The sequence below is a fragment of the Centrocercus urophasianus genome, unplaced genomic scaffold (genome assembly GCF_019232065.1).
Source record: "Centrocercus urophasianus isolate 14NV4802_14NV808 unplaced genomic scaffold, USGS_Curo_1.0 seq_58, whole genome shotgun sequence".
Lineage (NCBI taxonomy): Eukaryota > Metazoa > Chordata > Aves > Galliformes > Phasianidae > Centrocercus > Centrocercus urophasianus.
This window is the reverse complement of record NW_024885177.1, coordinates 800,689-816,538: the sequence shown is the minus strand read 5'-3', so window position 1 is coordinate 816,538 and position 15,850 is coordinate 800,689. Positions and strand designations below refer to the sequence as shown.

Genomic DNA, 15,850 nt, shown 5'->3' with positions numbered 1-15,850 from the left:
AAATGGGCAGCTGGTTCCCCTGTGGCACAGCAGACTATTTAGCATTTAGACTGATATATGTCAAAGTGGGGAGTATTTTTGGAGCTGGAGGTGAATATCCTGCTTAATACAACTAACTTAGGAGCTGCTTTATCAGTAAAAACTGCTGTAATGAAAAGGATGCATCTTGCATGATCCAAAATGTTGGAGCATTTTATTTCTTTGTTTTGTATAGGGGGGCTGTTGCTCAGCCCTATTGCTTGGTCTGTAATAAGCTGTTCAACAGGAGTGACATTCAAGAATAGGAAATGAGTAGATCCCTTTTTTACCTGAAACGTCCCACTTTGAAACTTCAGCCTGAGAGGACTGATGTGTAAATTGTTGGGGAAAGCAAATGCATCAGAGTTGCTTTCATATGCTGAGCCATCAGTGTGGCATCCTGGCTTGTGGCTGAGGACTTAGAAATTCCTGCAGAACTACTAGATACTTTTCCTGGAAACACAAGCCAAAAATTTGAGCCACACATTTATTTGTGGACCCAATGGAAAAAATACAGATTGTCTGAGATGGTGGCTCTGCTCTGGGACTGGTCTGATTTCCCATATAATTCATCTTAAAAACTTAGAACTCACTCTGCTTGGAAGGAAGCTCTGCTGACTTATTGTCTCTTTTGCTTTGTTTCCAGATATTTGTAGGTTGTGTTTCTGAGAATTAGTGTTCTTAAAAGAATACTTCCCTATTTCTTCTTATGCTAATGATGTCTACTTAGAAACATAACTCCAGTGTAATATAAGTGGGTTTTTGTTCCTGTAATCGCTGCTCTTATCTGGATACACAAGTCTCAATTAAAATAAAGTTCCCTTTAATCAAGATGTTGGCTTTGCAAGAAAGGCTCAGGGATGCCTCATTCAGTTCTTCTTTTGGGTGTAAGTTATCCCTGCAGCTCTTGGTGTGTTCTGCAGGGAATTAAGTGGGTCAGGGTTGTCCAAAGGGTCTTGTGTAATGGTAGCAGTGACTTGGAAAATCTTACTCCTTCCTATTGTTGCCTGTGTCAGACTGCACAGGAGCATCTTTGTGAGTTAGCAGAGGGCTGTTGTACTACAGTTCCCTTCCAGCTCTGTTGTCTAGAAAATTCTTCCATTTTTCCTCCTGGTTGAAGTCAGAATGTCTCTGTGTTCAGTGAAGGCTGTCTGTGCGTGAAACAGCCTTCACTTGAAAGCTCTCTATCTTCTGCATCTGGGTTTTGGCTAGCTCTGGCCTTGGAGAATTGGATTTAAGAAGTCCAGAGTTTGTTTCTAACAGTGAGGCTGCAAGGTTGAGGCTCACGCTCAGTTTTGTGTTAACAAATGTTATCTGACTCTCAGCTGGCCAAATAGCTTCAAGACATAACAGTGCTGCAGCTCAGCTGCTGGAGGAGCTGGGTGAGAAGCTAACAGCAATGAAGTGAATTTAAGTCGTGGGTGTAGTTTGTGGTGCAGACCTCTGTGCCGAGTGAAACTGCGATGTTTTTCCTTCTTTCCCTGGATAGCCGTCTGGCTGCAGGAGGGCGAGAGATCTTTGTACAAAAATGACTTCTTCCACTTGTAATAAGATAAATAGCACTTATCCTGCTGTTTGCTAAGTATTGCAAGATTGGGATCATTCTGCGGAGTCTGAGAGGAGAAGGAAACTTGCTGCCCTCAGAGCTTTGAAGACTTTCTTCAGGGCAGACTTCACTTTCTCTGGAAGTTCGCCCTTGAGTGGTGGTGAGCGAAGGAGGGTACATTTCTGTTCAGAGTTGAATCTTCCCTAATCTGCAATATATATCCTTACTTTTATGCAAATGGGAAATAGCCACATCATGGATAGAAGGAATGTGTGCCCACACGCTGTGATTCAGACCAGTCTCTTCTCCCTGATGCAAATAAGTTTGCATTGAATATGTTCCTGGTTTAGGTCTTTGTTCCTCTAACTGCAGTCAGCAAACAAAGCAAACCCATGTTTGTTCTCCAAGAGTGAGAAACTCTGGATCCATGACTCTGAATTGAATCTTCTTTGCTTAAATAAATGTATATATATTTTTAAAGGCATCTTCTTTGCCTGTTGTTCTCTTAAATCTCCTTGCCATTTTGATGCTTCCTGTGCCAGCTGACTGATCATAATCATCTTGGATCGGTGATGTCTATCTTGATAACTGAACACCATGATCTTTAACCTTCATGTTTTCCAAGAGGTAGGATTGGTGTTTTCAGTTTCCTAAGACTCTACCTGCATTCAGAGGAATCAAAAAGGGTTGCTCCAAGAGCATGGCTAACAGATTTGGGGTTGCTGAGTGTCTTGACTTTCAGAATGCAGATTTGCATTCTGTAGTAGAACTGTATAGGAGCTGTGTGTGCATAGCTGTCTTTGCCTCTGTGCTCTTCTGTCAGATGCTGCAAGCAATAATTCTGTGTTGGGAATTCATAAGCTTTGCAGAGCAAGGATTGTCACTCTGAAAATGGATAGCACAGGGTGGCCCGATGTTGTATTCAGCCCAATCAGTGTAACTCAAATAGAGGATGTCAGTTCATGCTGCCTTCTGTCTGAGGACCAAGCTTCCTACAGACAACAGAAATGTCTGCTCAGTAGCAGATCTCGAGTGAACACGATCAAGAGATAAATGCTGTAGGATTGCACTGAGAATGACAATGTGTACTTAACTGCTGTAGATAGGAAAAAAAACTGCTTTTGTTTCTCTTTGACAGGCTGGTACCGAGGATACACGCTCCGCAATAAATCAAAGAAGGTATGAGCTCACTTGTCAGTAGCTGATTTTCATTTTGCACCTCACCAGACCCCATCCAGCACTGTAAAGGCTGTGCTGCTGCTGTATTTCTGTTGTATGCAGGTCTCCTGACCAATACCTCTTTTCCTCAGCAATAGAAATAAATGCCCTTGAGGTGAATGTTTCAGACCCATTAATGAGGTACTTCCCCAATGTAGGCATGCGTAATGCAGTTTGAAGTGAGGAAGTTGACTGTTGTATATCTGTATATGCTAGCATATTGCTTCATTATTACAGTCTTGGACATGAACACATCCAGCATTAACTGTATGATTGAGCTAACTATATGATGGTGAGATCAGGATTTTAATTTGACTTAGAAAATATCCCAAAAATAACACACCTATGGATCACAGCCAGGCTGCTTGAGGTTTGCAAAATCAGCCTGAACAATGCATGGAATCTCTTTTCCCATAGGAGTCCTGCCACTTCTCATGTGGCAGGACTTTACTGAATCCATTTTTCAGCCCTAAAGGGGAGTGAATGCTCCTAGAAGGGTCAGTTCTGTTAAAGCTTGGGATTCCTACAGATGCTGTCATAAGCTGTGAGCTTTCCCAGAGAACCACAAATCCACTCTGTAGCAAGTGCATTGGGTACAACTGCTAGTCTGCAAGAGCTTACGGTGTTTTGCACAGGAAGATGAGTGTCAACACAGAGAAGCAACAGATTAACTTAGCTGGGGTGCTAACATCAAACAGAAGGCTTAAACACTGGCAGAGTTCTCCTGTATGCCCTGTCTGGCTGACCTAACACCTTTCTGTTGTGGGTAAACAGCAAATACCTGCTGCTTGTGCTCGTTACCCCTTCCCCTGCTTTTTTGTTGAAGGCACTTACATCATATGCTACAGTGTAATTTGTTGTTTGCTTTCACTTATTCTATTTATTTATTTTTAGGGCATTTTCCCAGAAACATATATCCACTTAAAAGAGGCAACCGTGAAGGACCGGGGGTAGGTTGGAGCTTTTTGAGATGTGCTCTGAGAACAGAACCAAAGAAACACCGTTTCATTTTGTTGTTGTTTTAAGAAAACACATTTAAAAAGAAAGCAGAAACTTTAGTGGTTGTTGTCATGAGTTTTGTTACTAGACTGTGCTAAGCTTCTGGATCTCGTTTGTTCTGAGCGTGGTACATCTCAAAACATCTGTGAGCAGAGAGGCAAGAGAATACTGTGTGCAAAAATAAAAGAGGTCTGTTAGACAAGTTAGTGGCAAGACAGGACAGACAAGTTACACGGAGCCCTCTGGGGAATCCTGCAAATCTTAACGTGTTCCTGCTCACAGCCAAGGAGCCAGCAGGAGTGTGGACTCCTTCCTGTCTTGGAAAACGCTGTAGGAAGTGACTCCTCATTTGATTCTTACAAAGGATTCTGTGATGAATCCTGTGTGCGGAAAATAGCAGTTGCAATAGGAAGAGATTTAAGAAAGTACTTTTTTCTTTTTTTTTTTCCTTAAGTGTATGTGGCCAAGTTACCACTGGAAGCAGTGATTGCTGAGAACTTCTGTCCATTTAGCAGTGAGTTCCTGGAATGGATCCATTGAACGTAACAAGACAGAAAGAAATTGGAATCATTTTCACATTAAAAATGGATAATGATGTGTTGGAGAACCAATGGAACAATGTAGAAACTGTGTGGAGTTCATACAATTCATAAGTGAATTGTATGAAAATCTAGGCTGCTTCTCCAGTTATGTATTTACAACTGAAAGATGTTTTATGACTGGGTATGGATATTAATTGTAACACCCTCTTTCTGTGTTCTCCATCTTTAGACAACATGAAACAGTGATTCCAGGTGAATTGCCGCTTGGGCAAGAGCTTACTTCCACCCTGAGGGAGTGGGCAGTTATCTGGCACAAGTTATATGTGGTAAGTCTGTTTCAGTGATTGGTGTTTGGTGGATGAAGTGGAAGAAGGGCTGTGCCGTGCGGGTTGAATTGCAGACAGCTTGCAAGTCTTTTAAAGGCTCTTATTTCCGTATGTGCAGCTGGAACCTGTGTGTCCATTTCTGCTCTTAAGAAAGGCTGAAAATGTTCAGCCCTCCTCTAGATAAGATCTACAAGCACAGAGGGAAGGGAGCTTCAATCCATGCTACAAAGTGTTCACTGTACGTAAATAATTGGGTGGTGATGCAGCACTGATGAAGACTTGACTGTCAGCATTGACCTGGCACAAGTCACACTCAGCATCGTGTGTGTGCGAGTCACAGTTTACAACCTGAATGAAGGTTCCTGCCTTCAGTATGAGGACAGAATGTCTCAGTGAAGTTAGGTGAGAACCCATCATGTTGTTCTAACGTTTAACAAGTAGAAGCTCTTTTTCTAGACATAGTGTAAGTACTGAATGGAATGGCTCACCCTTGCCGTGGAGTGCCTACGGGCCAAAAAGTCACGGGATGAGAAGTGAGCTGGGGTGGTGATCTGCTTGGTGGCCTGGCCATGTGATAAATCACTATGGAAAAGTCAAACCAAGTTAGTGCATGGATTTGATAGTTTTGCTCAGATAGGTGAAATTCTTGCACAGAGAAGCTGGTGTTCACAATGACTCGCTGTCTTTCAAAGGTGGTTGTTAAGGCATGCTAAGAAGAGTCAAACGATTTTTCTTTGGTCAGTAATGAGTTCAGCCTGCATGGTAGTGTGTGCTCTGAGACTCTAATTAAGATGAGAGAATTATTTTAAATTAGCTCTAACCATTCAGTATCCAGAGCAAGCTTTCCTATTGAAAATGTAGGGCCACAAGTATACTTTGTTTGTGGTCTACAAAACCACAAAAATTCATTCCACCCTCTTAATTTAATGAGAAAGCATATGTGACATTATTACTGTGTGAAAGCAGAACTTTTGATCCTGGCTTTATTTATAGGCTTTTATTTTTTTAATGCATTACTTGTTTCAGAATCTCTTTTTCCTACGAGCAGAAATCTTTCGCGTTCCTTTGATTAACCAACATAAGTCTTAAAATAGCCTTGGAAAATGTTGTGGTTTGAGATGGATTTATTTTATTTTCCCTTGCAGTATGTATTAAGAGAAAGAAGAATAAAGAAACAGGACACCACTGAAGGAGGAAGGGGATATTTGAGGACAGAAAGGAAATACAGAGGATTTCTTTATTTGGCAGCGCTTTATTTCCCCTTAATTTCTGTGTTTTTCTGCAGATCTTGTACCATCGGGTCTATCTCTACTGCAAACAAATACAAAAATGGGTGGCACTTTTAGCTTGGGCTGGTTAATAGCAGTTAACAAATGTAAACAGCCGGAGAGATAACTCAGGTTTAGCCAGCTGCCAAATTGAGGCCTGCTCTGAATTTCTCTAAAAGCTCACCCGAGTTGCATTCCTTTAGGCGACTTCAGCTGCAGGTTAACAGGGCGCTTTTATTTCTTCTTTCCTAAATACACCTGCTGTACCTTCCCTTTATCAACTGTAGACTAACCCAGCTTCCCCCAGAGCCTTCACCCAACTCCAGTGGAAGATGGGTCCCAGTTCGTAGCTGCCTTTGGGTTTCTGTTCTGAAGGGGCAAAATGGTGTCATTTCATCTTCTGCCTCCTTTACAGAATGGGGCAGTAACTTCACTGAGCCTCTTTGTCAGGTGTGTGTGAGCAGTTGGTGCTCACAGTTAAACATTAACAGTTGATACCACACGCTGCCATTAGTCAGCTGCTGGTGACTGTCCCTGCAGTACACAATTGACCAGTTCCTGCTTGCTGGTGGTAGAAAAAAAGCCCCATTCTTAACCACCATTTTAGAGCTGCATAACCATAAACTTTGTCCCAGTAGAGCTGATGTAAGTTGATTTATGGCACCTTCCTTCTGAAAATGAGCTGCCCTTGCAGCTGGCTGTGGGTCAGAATTGTTGTAGTGCCCAGCTAACTGGGTGCTGGTGAGTGAGGACAGGGCCTGGCTTCCTCCTTCAGTCTAACAGCTGATGCTTTAAAAGGCTTAATTACTCATCTAGGCACGTTCTGCTGCAAATATGGTTATTATCACATCACTATCCACTTTGTAATTACACTGTCAGCCTTGGAATCTGAAGCTCTATGAAGGAGGTGTGGGTAACTAATTTTTAAGATGTGGAACCAGTTAATAGCATAAAAAATATTTTCATTAATCAAAGATGATGACAGTAGAAATGGGAGAAGGAAACTTCACAATGCAGGTTTTGATGTCCTCTTTATGATTACAGATGCTGCATTTGTAACAAAAGATGAAAATGCGGCGACTTTGGCAAAGACAGATGAATACCTGGGTAGATTGGGCAGGTGGTATCTGGGGAGCTTCCTTCAGTCACATGGTCTGATTGCATTATTTGGTTGATCTCTGCCTTGGTGGGTTTTGAGCAACCAGTGTATAGAATTTTCAGAAACCTCTGTTGCCATTCTGCCTTTGCTAGTGCTTAAAAGCATTGTGTGATTCACAACTGCATTTTGCAGTCTGAATTCTGTGCAAACGCAAACAAAAACGAGTGCTCTGAAGAGCAGATAATCTTCACCCTTATTTGCTGATAGGCTCCAGTCAGGGAGATGATTGTGTTTCAGCAGAGCTACTCTGGTTTCCATGAGACTCTTGTCTGGAGGTCAGGCGTGGGCACAGCAATCCACTTGTGAGCTAGTGGTGAGTAGGAGAGGAACCTTGAAATACTGTGGCAGTGTATCTCAAATACTGCTGCATTTTGTTGCTGTTCCTTTTATGCGTAATAATTGGATTGAAGTGTTCTTTAGGCTGTAGAAGGTGTGAAGAGAAAGCTTATGGGCTTCAGTGTCATTATTATTTCTGTTTTGGTGTCACTGTTAGACTTCTGCAGGTAAAGAGTTTACCATAGAATCTTAGTATCTAAATAGGTGAAACAAACGGGAGGCATGCATAAAAAATGTGAGGCTATGTCACACTTTCTGAGAGTGACAGACCCCAAATCTTGAGGCACTTAAACCTTGGCAGTGCAAAGTGCTGGACAGTTTTCCCCATGGTTTAATCATGTTGTGTCATATGAAGCCTTTTGCTCAGATATTTTTAATTAAATGCAGCTTGTGTGGTGGATTCAGATGAGCACACTTCAGGAAGTTATCTGAGGTTGTAGTTTTCAGTTTATTATTTATGAGCTTAAAATGGTCCCTTTCCTTCCTGTAGGATAACAAAACAACACAGTTTCGTCATGTCCAACAGTTGACTTACAGCCTGATAGAGTGGAGATCACAGATACTATCTGGGACTCTTCCCAAAGATGAGCTGGCTGAACTCAAGAAGAAAGTCACTGCTAAAATTGACTATGGCAACAGGTAGACTCCAAACTACATCCAGAGGGCAGGGGAGGGTCCCAGATCCCACTGCAGGCTCTGGAACTGTTTTGAGGATGGATGTAAGTGGCTATTAATAGAAAATGGTGTAAAGAAGCACACAAGAACAACAGTGAATCAGGCTGTACGTTTTGCCTTGGAAAGGAGGTGATTGCAGCTTTCTGTTCCCATCAGAACGTGATTAATGTGACAGGTGGGCATGTAGCAGTTGGCTCTTCATATGCCAGCATTCTCTTTAAATTTGGCAGCAAAGCTTACCTGTCTTAATTCTGCAGAGATGCTGGCACATGGCTGCATTTCCCATGGAGCACAGTTTGTGCCCGGCTGACTGGAGCTGGGATTTGGATGCTGGTTGTGAACTAAACTGCTTTATCAGCAACTGAGCAATACAGTTCTATAGGCCACCAAAACGACATCTTTCGCTGGTTTATACAGAATAGGGATTGTCTCCAATACTCATTTATCTACCTGTCAGACTTGATTCAGGTCAAATAAGTCAATTAAAAAGAAAGCTTATGGCAAAGAATAATAATTAGCCACAACCCATGAGCTTCATAGAAATACCTACCATTTTATGTTAAATACACGTAAGTGAGAACAAGATGTCATCTTAGCACAGAGTTACATGGCTAATTATTTTTCCCTTTAATGGGGAAACTGGATATAGGGGATGAGGAAGTTCTATTTCTGAGTGGGAAAACCATTAATGTGATTATTAGAAGGAATAGAATCAATGAATATTGGCAGCCTGGTGCAGCCCACAGCTTGATCTGTCATTTGTGCTCTCTCAGTCACCTTTGCTTCTTACATACCGTGTTGCTGCTTTTGTCCTCTGGTTTGCATGCTACTCAGGATCCTGGGTTTGGACCTGGTTGTACGAGATGACAATGGGAACATCTTGGACCCAGATGAAACCAGCACAATCTCTCTTTTCAAGGCCCATGAAACTGCATCCAAAAGGATTGATGAAAGAATCCAGGAAGAAAAGGTACATCTCTTGCTGCTGGCTTTACCCTCCTCTCAGAACTAGTACCTGCTGTGTTTGTACGTTCCTCTTAGGGATATTGTGCTACTTTGGCAGCAGAACTGAAATGTTTTATGTTGTTTTTAATGGGAGCACTGTTCTTCTTTGCAGTCCCTGCAACAGAATTTGGAACTCCGAGGGCAGCCAATATTTAACACAACACACACTTACAGCCTCTATGTAAACTTCAAGAATTTTGTCTGTAATATTGGAGAAGATGCAGAGCTCTTAATGAGCCTCTATGACCCTGACCTCTCCAAATTCATCAGGTAGGGTGTTGGGGTTCTTTGTGTACACATGAGCAATTTAGTTGTTCTGAAGAAGCCAGTGCAAGTTAGAAAGCAAGAATCAGCAGAGAAGTGTTTTCAGTTCTGTTGGTTGCTGCTCCAGTAGTGATTTGAAAGGGGATTATTTAACTTCAGCTAAGAAGTGAAGACCATGAGCACTTGTACTCTGCTTCTTAAAGCTGGGTGTTTCTGTGATACAGTAGTGAAATCCCAGATTGTGTCTTTTATGTTCTTTAATTTCCGTTTCTTTCACTGTTTTGAGGCATTTGATTCATTGCTTCTCTTTTGATGTGATACACGCATATTGTTTTCTGTCAAATTAGTGCAAGTTCACACTTAAAAGCTGGCTATCTTGTACCAGTCAGGGAGGATACAAGGTATAAGGAGGCCTTTAGGTGTCAGGCACCATCTATCTCTATCACTGAAGTTATCAGGTGTGAAGATGCAGTCAGCTGAGAGTAGCCATTCCCCCTGTGCCTGGCTTCTGCCTTCAGTGAAACGAGCCTCTTGAGAATCATGTTGTCATTGCATATTTTGGCAGAGCTTTTCAAACACTCCGAAAAGATCAAACTACTCTGGGATAATTGGAATGTTAGATGTTGATTTTTGCTTTTTTTTTGCTTCATTTGTAGTGAAAATTACCTTGTTCGTTGGGGCAGTAATGGGATGCCTAAGGAAATTGAGAAGCTAAATAACCTTCAAGCAGTCTTTACTGTAAGTTGTTGTATTTTCATCCTGGAGATTCTTCCCCATGCTGCAGACATTGGAGTTTGGGATTCTTTCCCCTTCTTGCCCCTCTGCTTCTAGTGGAAGTGGCAATTTAGGTTGGTTTTATGGGCACTTATGATCTCATGGGCAGCCTCAGAGGAATGCTCCTGAGAAGTATTTTTTTTAAGAGTGTACAGTCTAACAAAGCAAAAAGCTCTCTGTCCTCTTCTCCCCTGTTCATAGAGCAGATTGATGTAACTTTATTTTAAATAACTTCCAGGATTTAAGCAGTTCGGATTTGATCAGGCCGAAAATCAGCTTGGTGTGTCAGATTGTGAGAGTGGGGCATATGGAGCTGAAAGATGGGAAGAAACACACGTGTGGACTCCGGAGGCCCTTTGGTGTGGCAGGTATGGCAAATTCAGACACAGAAGAGAAGAGTGTGGTCCAGTGTTTGGGAGGCGAATTAGGAAACATAGGCTGTATGCCAGCAAACCTGTTAACTCTTTCATGTCAGCATCTCTTGAGGACTGAGAATATGATGCTGAGCTGCTTGATACTCCTTTGAGATCTTTCAGTCACATACATGAAGGTGACACGCTGTCAGTGCTCGCTTTTTGGCTTGTCTCCATCTGAATAGATAACACACTGCTGTCAGTACAGTGGACTTTTCAGATGTTTGAAGAAGAGGGATTTGCTCCCCACAGCTAATAGGATAAAGATGGATTTTTTCAAAGGAGCTTTGGTGAATGAGACATCCAATTCCTGTTCAGTTGCTGTGATGGCTTGTGAAGAGCCTTGCTTGAGGTCCCTGGGGAAAACAATTTCAAAATAATCAGCATTTGAAACCTAAACGTTTGGAGAGGTGTTGTTTTTTTTTTTGTCTCGAAATGCCTGAATCCCAGCTGTGGTTGTTTTTTTTTTTTGTATCGTATATTCACATTCACTCCCATGTGCTGACTTCAGCACCAATAAAAATATGCTTGTTAAAAAGTTAAAAGGATGAGAGTGGCCTTCTGCATTGCTGTCACGAGTGGTCTTGGACCGAAACAAGCAGCTTTTGTTTCCATTCTGATAGGGAGAGCTCTCTCTGTGTTCTCTTTTGCCACTTGGCAGAACTGTGTGTTGGGTTTGTGTTGTTTCAGTGATGGACATAACAGATATCATACATGGGAAGGTGGACGATGAGGAAAAGCAACATTTTATTCCATTTCAGCAGTAAGTATCATACTTTGGAGTTCATCACATATCTGGCTCTTTTAAGGCACTTGTCCTTCAGAGAAGGACAAATTTGTACGGCAGCCTGGCAGCTGACCAAGGTCTCTACAAATAGATTAGCTAATGGCAGTAGTCAGCTTTTTGCAGGAAAAGATTTTTGTTGGTCCTCTGATGCTTTTGTTCCCCTGGATTTACATGTCTATACAGTAAGTTACTCAGGGAGTCTTAGCAGTGCTGCTGGAGTTGGTGGATATTCATATTATATGAAGGAGGAAAGAAGAGCAGAGAGCAAAATAATGTGGGTCTGGGGGATGTGGCCTTAAAAATTGTCATGGAAGTGAGGCAAGGTTTTGAGGAGCACCTGAGCAGGCAGGGATCATTGCTCCTTGTCAGCTTGTGTGGCTCCCTGGGCATTGCCAGCCTGTAGCTTTTCAGGGCGAGTCAGAAAAGAGTTATAAAGAGATTTCTCCCTCTTCCTGGAAAAGAAATTCAGGCCCCATTGTGATGTGCATTTCTGAAATGTTAGAACTTGTGTGTGTTCTGCCTGCTCTCCCATTGCTCACTTTCTCAGCACATTACAGTAATTAGAACGGAGCTTGTTTGGGTAGACTCAGCTTATTACTGTCCTAAATATAGTGATCCATTTGGTGTAGCTTATGTTGTTGCAAGATATTTTCAGGGGAGATTGTTGTATGTCTCTACCATTTTAGCACCTGCAAGACTGCAAAAAAGGATGTATTTTAATTTGCAGAATAACATGAGTCTCCTTTTTTTTTTTTTAACCCTGTTTTTCTTTTCTTATAATCAGATTGAGTTTAGACCCAAATCTTGTTGCCTCTGCAGGGGTGGGGAGTCTGTGGGGATGTTTATATGCTTTAGTTCTTTGTTGATAGTGTGAGAACAGGAGTGTAATCTGGTTCCACATCCAGGCTCGCTAGATGTGTTTGGCAGGGAGAGGTTCAACACCCCTGTGGTGTCATTAGTCATGTTAATTTAAGGCTGGTTAATGAACATAATCTCCTGGGGGCAGCTCTGAGGCCCGGATGAAGACAGAGCTCAGTTCATCTAATGGGAGCAAAAGACCCCACCTGCTGAGCTGCGTGGTTCCCCATAGCCATAGCTGCTCTACAAGGCAGTCTGTGGATGGAAAAAGGAGCAAAGTAGAACTGGCTGCCTTTGTGGTTGTCCTTAAGGCTGCTGGTTCAGCATGCTACAAATGTATTCACAGAGCTTTTAACTAGGGACAAATTATTTATCCTAATCCTAGACTAGCGGTGATGAGAGTTCAGATGTTTTTTTTCAGTTGGGTTTAGGCAGGTGAAGAAAAAGTCCTAATTTAGAAGTAATTACACTACTTGGAAAACAGTTAGCTGTTGGCCAGCCCTTGTCTCGCAGAGCACATGGTGTTAGTTTATCCACTTCCCAGTCTGTTGTTGTTCTTCTCAGGATTGCCATGGAAACATACATCAGACAGCGACAGCTAATTATGTCCCCGCTGATAACTTCCCATGTGATTGGAGAAAATGAGCCCCTCACTTCTGTCTTCAACAAAGTCATCGCTGCAAAGGAAGTGAATCATAAAGGGCAAGGTACAGCAGTCAGGCAGGACGTGAAAAGCTGGTGTGGGGAAAGGTTCCTCTTGCTTACAGAGGAAAGTAAATGGCTCATGAAAGTCCAGAGATCGATGTTTACTGGAGTTTGCTACCTTCACCAAGCTAAACCAATGTTCTTTGTACCAGTGGCTGCCACCCCAGCACTTTGGGAGCTAGAGAGATTAAAAATAGGATCTGTTCTTACTTGAGTGAAAATATACCCTCCTTTTCTAGCTGATGCTTGCAACTTATGTCATTTTATTTTGTTTTATCAATTGTGGGCATAAAATATTTTTAAGTGAACATGACTGACTGCGTATTCCAGGTACTTTGTACTGGATTCTCCTGCTCTTGTATGTCTGGTTTTTACCCCAGTGAGCAAATGTTACCCTTCCTTTTTTTAGGTCTTTGGGTCTCCCTGAAGCTGCTTCCTGGTGACCTAGCACAAGTTCAGAAGGATTTTTCCCACCTTGTAGACAGATCCACTGCTGTGGCTCGCAAAATGGGATTTCCTGAGATAATTCTTCCTGGTAGGTCCCACATTCTTCCACTTTTCTGTGGAGTAGAAGAGACATGTGAAATTCTGGAGTTTCTGCCATGAACAGGTTTATTTCAAAGATAGCTTAAAGCCAGTTTGTTTTTACTTTTTGTGATATTTCAAGGTGATGTCCAATTTTTTTGTGTGAAAATGCCTTCTTTGAGAAATATTGAAAAATGATAGCATCAGTCCTCCTTGGAGGAAGATCTGTCTTTAGTTGAAAAGATAATTTTGTTGCTTACAGTTCTGACCCTGCTTTGCTTTATCCATTCAGAACTACTTTAGACCTACACAGCTCACTGCATTTAAAAAGGTGTTGCATAAAGGCAGAGGTCTCTGAAAATAAAAATACAGTGGTACGTTGTAAAAACTTTTCTGCAATTGGAAATGAAGATGAAATGGTGTGATGTTGGGTGCCATGAATTAGCTGCTGTCAATAGCTATGAAGAGGAAAAGGATGATGTGTTACCCTATGATGTTAGATATTAACTGGGGAACTTCTATGACTCTCCATACAGTAAAAAGAACTCATTGAGTGCTGTGGATTTTAGGTGATGTTCGAAATGATATCTATGTCACTCTGATACAAGGAGAGTTTGACAAAGGGAAGAAGAAGACTCCTAAGAATGTAGAAGTCACCATGTCTGTACATGACGAGGATGGCAATCTCCAAGAGGTATGATGGCCTTTGCAGAGGAGAACAAGGCTGCTCATTTGGATAGTGGTAGCTCTGGTGCATAGGATCTTTTTCATTCTTCAATTTGTGAGCAAGGACTGCATGATACTGAACAAGAGAGATTAGAGGTGATCTCAATGAGTGATTTGAAGTCACTAATTTTCTATGTTATTATCAAATGTGAGTAAAAAATGAAGTGACACAGATCCCTTGGTTGGAAAGCATGGATTTTGAGCAACTCCCCAAGCTCTATGCTTTGAAAATTTTCAACCCCAAATACCTCCTGTCTTTCATTCTAGACCTCACCTTTTCTTTTCCCCCCCTACCCTCATTTTTTTTTCCCAAAGAAAGCTATCCATCCTGGTGCTGGTTACGAAGGTGTCTCTGAGTATAAGTCTGTTGTTTATTATCAAGTCAAGCAACCATACTGGTATGAAACTGTAAAGGTAAGAGTGCATAATTTATAATCTTGCTTCTTTGCGTAGAAAAAGGACCTGATTTAAAATCAATTAATTAAAATTGTTGTAAAACTAATTTAAAACTATAATGTCCTGTAAATTGATGATGATGTCCCATCATTTGTAGGTATCCATTGCAATAGAGGAAGTCAGTCGTTGCCACTTAAGATTCACTTTTCGTCATCGATCATCGCAGGAATGTAAGTGTTCAAAGAGAAGCCCAACAGAGCACTGCCCTTTTCCTACTCATTGAGATTTTTGAGTTTCTGCAGTGCTGTACCAGTTTGCATTCTGCTTGTTTCCAACGTTGGGATGTCATTGGAAGCAAAGACAAGTAATTGAAGCTTTTTATAGCCTTAATAAAAGATTAAGTGCTGGTTTTGTTCTAAAACTGGAGTTAAATAGGGAGCAGAGCATTAGCCCTCTTGGAAGACTTTTGTCAGTGCTTCTCTGTGTATAGCTATGCTTTTAATTTCTTTTGAGACCTTCACACAGTTCAGTCCCATTCAGTCTAATGATCTTACAGGAGGTTTTCTGATTACACTGGTGAAAGGCAAATGAGAAATTTAGAGCCAAAACTTCGGCAGACTTCTTCAGAACCACGTGAAACAGGATCAGTAAAGTCAAACTGGTCTCTTGGAAGAAATCTTTTAAGGCAGTTGAGAAATGCAGTGACACGCTTTTGCATCCATAGTCACATGTCAGTTTGAAAATCCCTACCAAAATCTGTGTGCACAATTGTGTTTGTCCATCTATCAAAAAGCTAGCCACTGAAATTGCGTGGAGAAGGAAGATTGATTCAGAGAGGAAGTTTTTTTCTGTAATTGCAGATATCAGCCAAGTGCCCTGAGATGAGCTTTCTGCTGTGGATCATGAAGCATTCTACCTCCAACACATTATCTTGTGATGGTGCTAAATAAAGATGCTTCATGAATTATGAACAGTATGGGCATAATTAAGATAATTCCTAATACATTTTTTTTCTTTATACTTATAGCAAGGGATAAGTCTGAGAGAGCTTTTGGCATGGGCTTTGTGAAACTGATGAATGCAGACGGAACAACGCTACAGGATGGCAAACACAACTTGATTATTTATAAGGTAGCTCTGGCATTTGCTGGCCTCACTTTGGTGTAATTAATGAAAGTGTTTCTTTTGACTTACTTTATGTTTTTCTAAGCAATGTAAACACTGGTGTATCATTGTGGGAATGTTAAGTGATTCCTTTCAGGATGATGGCAGAGTGGCCTGTTTTTGTAAGTTATCATCAACACAGCTTT

General features: G+C 41.6%; 1 protein-coding gene across 7 annotated transcripts in view; it reads left to right on the top strand.

The window, feature by feature from the left end:
• DOCK5 (dedicator of cytokinesis 5) overlaps window positions 1-15,850 on the top strand; it is a 74,557-nt gene that overhangs the window by 16,614 nt on the left and 42,093 nt on the right. For all 7 annotated transcript variants that reach the window (XR_006171633.1, XR_006171632.1, XR_006171631.1 and 4 more), the window contains exons 3-17: window positions 2,703-2,743; window positions 3,677-3,732; window positions 4,553-4,649; window positions 7,903-8,051; window positions 8,922-9,057; window positions 9,205-9,362; window positions 10,013-10,094; window positions 10,369-10,498; window positions 11,234-11,306; window positions 12,753-12,895; window positions 13,303-13,428; window positions 13,988-14,112; window positions 14,460-14,558; window positions 14,698-14,770; window positions 15,568-15,671. Coding sequence is in view for 2 of the 7 variants with exons in the window: in XM_042836209.1 (XP_042692143.1) it covers window positions 2,703-2,743; window positions 3,677-3,732; window positions 4,553-4,649; window positions 7,903-8,051; window positions 8,922-9,057; window positions 9,205-9,362; window positions 10,013-10,094; window positions 10,369-10,498; window positions 11,234-11,306; window positions 12,753-12,895; window positions 13,303-13,428; window positions 13,988-14,112; window positions 14,460-14,558; window positions 14,698-14,770; window positions 15,568-15,671 (1,592 nt within the window). In the remaining 5 variants the exon portion in view is untranslated. The remainder of the gene's footprint in view (window positions 1-2,702; window positions 2,744-3,676; window positions 3,733-4,552; window positions 4,650-7,902; window positions 8,052-8,921; window positions 9,058-9,204; window positions 9,363-10,012; window positions 10,095-10,368; window positions 10,499-11,233; window positions 11,307-12,752; window positions 12,896-13,302; window positions 13,429-13,987; window positions 14,113-14,459; window positions 14,559-14,697; window positions 14,771-15,567; window positions 15,672-15,850) is intronic.